Source organism: Mauremys reevesii, linkage group 13 (assembly GCF_016161935.1).
Source record: "Mauremys reevesii isolate NIE-2019 linkage group 13, ASM1616193v1, whole genome shotgun sequence".
Lineage (NCBI taxonomy): Eukaryota > Metazoa > Chordata > Testudines > Geoemydidae > Mauremys > Mauremys reevesii.
In genome coordinates, this window is record NC_052635.1 from 15,853,886 (window position 1) to 15,860,830 (window position 6,945).

At 40.2% G+C, this 6,945-nt stretch overlaps 1 protein-coding gene across 1 annotated transcript; it reads left to right on the forward strand.

Moving 5' to 3' along the window:
- Nucleotides 1-5,370: 5,370 nt before the first annotated feature.
- LOC120380125 (olfactory receptor 5V1-like) lies at nt 5,371-6,324 on the forward strand. The gene has a single exon (XM_039497620.1). The coding sequence runs from the start codon at nt 5,371-5,373 to the stop codon at nt 6,322-6,324; it is 954 nt and encodes a 317-aa protein (XP_039353554.1).
- Nucleotides 6,325-6,945: the final 621 nt, after the last annotated feature.

Below are 6,945 nucleotides of genomic sequence, written 5' to 3' on the forward strand. Positions count from 1 at the left end.
AGGGGGACAGGGGAGTGGCTCTATGGGGCAGAGAGACACATTGGGACAGGGAGGGGGACAGAGACACATAGGGACGGGGGAAGGGGAGAGGGACAGGGGAGTGGTTGTGTGGGGACACAGAGATACATGGGGACAGGGGGAGGGGGACAGGGACACTGAGGGATGGGGTGGCTGGCTGCAGGCACAGAGACACATGGGGAGCGGGAGGGGGACAGGGACACAAGGACAGGAGAGTGGCTCTGTGGAGCACAGAGAAACATGGGGACAGGGGGAGGGGACAGGGACACATAGGGACGTGGGTGGCTGTGTGGGGGCACAGAGAACAGGAGCGTGGCAGTGTGGGGACACAGAGACACATGGGGACAGGGGGAGGGGGACAGGGACACAGGGACAGGGGAGTGGCTCTGTGGGGCACAGAGAAACATGGGGAAGGGGACGGGGGAGTGGCCTTGTGGGAGCACAGAGACACATGGAGACGGGGAAGGGGCTTCAGGGCCACATGGGGATGTGCAGAGTGGGTGTCTGAGTCCAGATGGAGGGACACGTGAACAGGGGGTGCAAGGACACATGGGGGTATAGGAACACATGGGGACAGAGGCAAATGTGCCTGATTGAATGCAAGACGCTAGAGGTCAGCAAGAGTCGGTATGGGGGAAGCTCCCTAACAATCCCTCCCTACCCCCTGAAAAAAAATGGTCAATACGTCTCCCACTCATACCCAACAAGCCTCCAAGTTCATACCCAGGCTTCCTCCCCGCAATTTACTTCCCTCTCCCTCAACTCCTCTGTTACCCCTGACTCCCTCAAGTGTTTGCAAGGGATGGTTCTGCATTATAGTTTAAACAAATTATTTCTCAGCGTTCTCTATTAATGTGCCTAGCAAGGAATCTATTTTTTTAACATTTTCTGAATATTTTTGTTGTCTGTATTGTATTGTTACAGACATACTTGGTGACAGGTATTTTGAAATAAATGACCAAAAATAATTGAAACTGCTGTGAATATATTGTGTTATTCTGACAAATAAAATATGCAGAATTTTAAAATATTGTGCATAGATTTTTATTTTCTTTTGTTGCATAATTTTTGTCACAGAATTCCCCCAGGAGTAATTGTAATACATTTGTTGCTCTTTCCTTAAATAAAGATCTGCTGCATATAACTAGGCTTGGCAAAATTCAATGATTATTTTTTGATCATTTCAGACAGTAATATCAATGTTCACTTTTTAAAAGAAACCAAGTGGATAAGGCAATATCTTTTATTGGACCAACTTCTGTTGGTGAGAGAGACAAGCCCACAAGCTAAACAGAGTGTCAGAGCTAAATACAACAGTGGGACAGATTGTAAGGAGTAAACACATGTTGCAAGGGAACATTTAAGATGAAATGGGCAATTACACCTCTGCAGTCATAGGAAAAAAGGAAGGTTAGGGGGTTACATATATTTGTAATGACTCTTAAAAACAGTATCTCTGCTGGGGCCATAGTTTTTAACTGTTTGTTTGGTTGTTTGTTTGTTATTTTAGATGTTTATACGTGTAAAACTTTCACATCTGCACAAAATGATGGGTTTTAAGCTTTTATTTTTCAATTTTTATTTAATTAAATGTTAACAGTTGAGTGAAACTGTGTGGAGGAGTGTTCAGACAGTAATTATTTAATGACAAACACTGAGATTCAAAAAGTTAAAAATTTATAACTGTTGAAACACAAATTGTCAGCATCACTCAACCCCCTAGATCCTTTTCCGCAGTATGACCACTTAGCCAGTTATTCCTCATTTTATAGTTCTGCATTTAATGTTTCCTTTCTAAATGAAGTACTTTGCACTTAGCATTACTGAATTTCTTTATGGTGAATTCAGAACAAGTCTCCAGTTTATCAAGGTTATTTTAAATTCTGACCGTGTCTTCCAAAGTGCTTGCTGTCATCTGCATATTTTATAAGCATACTCTCCACTCCATTATCCAGGTCATTAATGACAATATTGAACAGAACCAGACCCAGGACTGACCCCCATGGACCTGCACTAAATAGGCCCTTTCATCAGTTACCAATATATTATGGTAATAACTGTATGTTAATATGTTAATTATAGCTATAATATTGTAAACCAGGAGTCATCCCATGAGTTACATGGTGATTCATGAATGGAGTCACTCATGAATGAAGGAGCTAGCCAGCAGAGTTATACCATTCTGAAGCCTCACTCAGACAGGTGATTCATACCTTTGCCATGATATTAAGGGATGTGGGAATGAGTGGGTAACAGCGGATCTAGGATATGGGCTGGGAATTAATGAAGAAGGAACCCTAGGAGTAGCCCAGCCTAAGGAGTATTGGAAGCACTCAAAAGAGTCAGTCACTACACTTATACCATTCTCCTGAGTTACTGACATAGGTAATTCTTTGGCCCACATGTATATAAGGGATTGGGGAATAGCTGTGTGGTGGAGAGATGATCTAGGGTGTGGGATGAGCAGTCTTGAAGGAGGAACCCTAGAATAATCTACATCAAATGAAAAGGTTCCATTTCGGAGGGGAGTTTGGATCTTACACACTTGACCAGATCCTCCATTGATATATGTCAGCAGTGTTTCATTGACTTCCCTAACATTTGAGCCTCTAAAAAAACAGATAAAGGATAACTCTATTAACTGGTAACTCCAGAAGATTCTTATACATATGTGTAGATAGATAGATAGATAGATTGTCTACAGTGTCCCTCAAACTAGTACAGGGGTTTCCAAACTTTGGGTCAGGACCCCCACAAAGGGTTGGAAGGTTCTTAAATCGGGGGTGGGTATTGTCAGCTGTCAGCCTCCACCCCAAAGCCCACATTGCCTCCAGCATTTATAATGGCATTAAATATATTAAAAAGTGTTTTTAATTTATAAGGGGTGGTGTCACACTCAGAGGCTTGCTATATGAAAAGAGTCCCCAGTACAAAAGTTTGAGAACTACTGGCATAGTATGTAAGCCCTTGATAATTCAGCTAAGGTTAGAAGTTTGATTGCCTTGAGAGTTAAAATTGCCAACAAATTACATGTTCTCTTAATTAAGTCCCCCATCACTTTAACTAAAATATCCTGCAGTAGCTGCCTCAAAGGAAGATGACATGAAGGATATAAATATAAAAGGATGCATTACTCCCTTTACAAATGCTACTAAAATGAATCAATGTATCCTACAAATTGTCTTAGTTCACTTTACTAAGAGAAAGAAAGTATGTGAAAAGTTCTGAGAGAAACTTCAGGCAGTTAGAAAATGACAAGGCTAAGAGAACATGTCACGTCATCAATCTAGCGGGACTGCAGCTTTACAGGTAAGATTTATGCTTCCTATTAACCAAAGGGGTGTTAATCTTCTCTGTCATTTATTATGTCTTAGCTGAGTTTGCAAATCATATGAAGAAACTCTGAACAAGAAACATGGAATAAAATCTAGAGTTGGTCAGAAAATGACCCCCCCCCTCCCCTGTGTAAAATTCTATGAAAATAACACTTTTTTATCTGGATCAAAGTTTTCAGTGGAAAATGTCAACCTTTTGTTCAAAAATCACAAAGTAAAAATGTTTCCCTTGGCATCAGATTTTAAAGGATATTTAGTCACTTGAAGATGCAGAAAGGCATCTTGAGGGATTTTCAAAAGCACAGGAACAGATTGGACACCTAACTCCCTTTGATTTTAATGTGTGTTTAGGTGCCTAGACTGCTTAAACTAATCTACATCTTTAGGTAAATAAATACCGCTGGATATCTGGCCCATAGGTTGAGATTTCAAAGCTACCTCAAAGATTTATTTTGTTTGCAATTCAAGGCTGGGACTCTCTAGTACTTATATATATTTGTAAAGTATCTACTGTTACAGGGCCATAATGAAATAAGTGACACACAATCATACTTCTGCTTCTCTGCCTTCTCCAATATAAAACTGATCAGGAGGCTTAGAAGGGTTCAATTTCTACCCATGCATGTCAACAAATATTGATTTCACTGTAAACACTGAATACCAAGGAAAAACTATTTCCACTGATAATAATAAAAACTTACAGCTAGGCAAGGTAAGAAAAATGGTGCCTGAGAACTTAGAGTCCAAATCCAGTGACTTAGACTCTTAAATTAGACTTGTTACACATGGACTACTTAATGAAACAGAGCAAAACTAGATTTCAGGTTACTTGCTTTGTATATTTTGACATGTGTTGTTGACAATTTAGATTTAATAGGTATAAAGCTGTAACTTTTTGTATCTCAATATCTAATGTCATTCCATAATTGTCTGTCCTACCATCTTTCAAAACAGGGAAAATTTAAATAAATAAAAATAGTAAAAACTGCTTAAAAATGAACATTGATAATAGCCATTGAAATGATTTAAAAATGATTTCTGACAAGCCTAGGTAGCAGCTCTTACCTATTACTGGATTGCTTCAACCTGGGATTCATATATAACATACACCGTAATTCTGACATGCACACAGGAGGGAGACATAGGTTAAAAATATATGTACTTCCTTTACGATATTCTTTTGCTCTTGGATTTCACTGAAATATATGTTTTCAAGATATGGTTTTCTTTTTTTCATTTCTTATGTCAAACAAAAGAACAAATATTGACTAATATGACCAATCTGTTTCCACATAGAGATAGCTGTCTCTGCCTAGCAAACAGCATCATCAAATCATTAGTGCAGCATTTCAAAATTTGTTCAGCTCAAATCAGTGATAAAATCATTGGTCTCCTAAATGGCAAAGCAGAAAATGTAACAGTGGTATGTGTATAAATTACAGATATACAGGAGCCTCCTCTGAAAGTTCACTTTATAATCTCAGTGAGTGCTCTTTCTAAAATGGTTCCAGGGAAAAAAAAGTGAGATACCATGGACTTAATTTCAAAAGGCATCTGCTTCTATGTCCATAATATATTTAAATATGGGACTCCCCTCCCCTGCAAATAACAACTGCACAAAAATTAAAAGCCCTGCAACATTCAGTGACATCTACTTTGTTTTGTTTTCTGGAGTAAAACATTCAATAGACATTTACATTCATTTTCTTGGCTAATCACTATTCTTTGATGCGACAGCATGTATGGCTTTGCTGTCACTCCATCATCATTCACCTTCAGCAACATCCTCCAAATGAATGAACAGGCATCCAACTCTAACACAGCTGAATGGAAGATGGGAAAAGAAAATGTGAAACATGAAGGTGTACTTTCCTCGGCCTAGATAAGAAAAATATCATCTCTGGATCAGAGAATAGTCAAATGATTAGCAGAGGTTTTTTTAAAGCTATTAATTATTATTATTATTTTTATTATTATTATTATTTCTCTTTTCCTTCTTTTCCTCTAGGGAAAACTCATGGAAAATATCGAGTGGAGCAATCAAACATTCATCACAGAATTCATCCTATTGGGATTCGGGAATCTCCCAGAACTGCAGTTTCCTCTCTTCCTGCTGTTCCTAGTGATCTATATTGTGACCATGGCCGGGAACATCCTCACTCTTGCACTAGTTGTGACTGATCGGCACCTTCACACACCTATGTACTTCTTCCTGGGGAATTTGTCCTGCTTGGAGACCTGCTATGCCTCCACCATCCTGCCCAGAATGCTGGCCGGTCTCCTGACTGGGGACAGAACAATTTCATATAGTGGCTGCATCACACAACTGTACTTCTTTGTATTCATGGTGACAGCCGAATGTTTCCTCCTATTAGTCATGTCTTATGACCGCTACGTAGCAATATGCAATCCCTTGCATTATGCAGCACTTATGAGAAGCTGGGTTCGCATACAGCTAGTGTCTGGCTCTTGGACAATGGCCTTCTTTACTAGTACCTTGATAACTCTTTTGATGGCCAGGTTAACATTCTGTGGCCCCAACAATATTGACCATTTCTTTTGTGATTTTGCCCCGATGCTCAAACTCTCCTGCAGCGACACCAGCCTGATTGAACTGGTAGATCTACTACTGTGTTTCGCAATTATAGTTCCTACATTCCTGTTAACCGTGATATCCTATGTTTGTATCATCACCACCATCCTGAGAATCCCCTCCACCACCGGGAGGCAAAAGGCCTTCTCCACCTGCTCCTCCCACCTCATCGTAGTTGCTACTTTCTATGGATCACTCATCATTATTTACATGATACCAGCTGCTGGCACTGCAGGAGACCTGCACAAAGTGTTCTCTGTCTTCTATACTGTCCTGACACCCTTGGTCAATCCTCTCATCTACAGCCTGAGAAACAAGGAGGTCAAAGAGGCTTTGAAGAAAGCTGGAGGCAAACTGTCTGCTTTCATAAGGAGGTGAATGAAATTTGAACGGTCTCTCTTTTAGACTGAGTAGAACCTTATCCTGACCCTCAAGGTGATAAAGAAAATGCCATCACACATGGAGTGGGTATGGGTGGTAGAATATCTCCCCTACTGATGTTAAAATTAATCGAGGATACCTCCATTTGCTCCTCCTCTTTCACCATATCCAATAAACAATACTTGCCCATATGATACTCCCCTTTTGTTCCTGTGATAGGTATTGATATGTGATCATTCAGGAATATCACATGCTCTCTGTGTTTGTCTGATTGATGTAAAGAGGTTTGTCATATGAACACAAGAGATTAAATGCTGGGATATTTACTGTGTTTGTGTAGGACTAAACCAACAGAGGGAGGAAAAAGGATAATGTCTTCACATAACTGCTCATCTAACAACTGTTCAGGGACAATGCTAGAATAATTCACTTTGATGTCCCCATCTCTGACCATCAGCCAAGGGAGGGATTCCAGTGTGTAAACACAAGAGAACCCCAAAAGCCCAGGAACCTGTGGCAAAGGGCTTCTAGGGCGGATAAAAGTGCTATTGTTGAAGGAAGTGGCAGTTGTTTTAGGGAGCCGATGATGAGAAGCAAGTCTCACAGATAGACACCCGT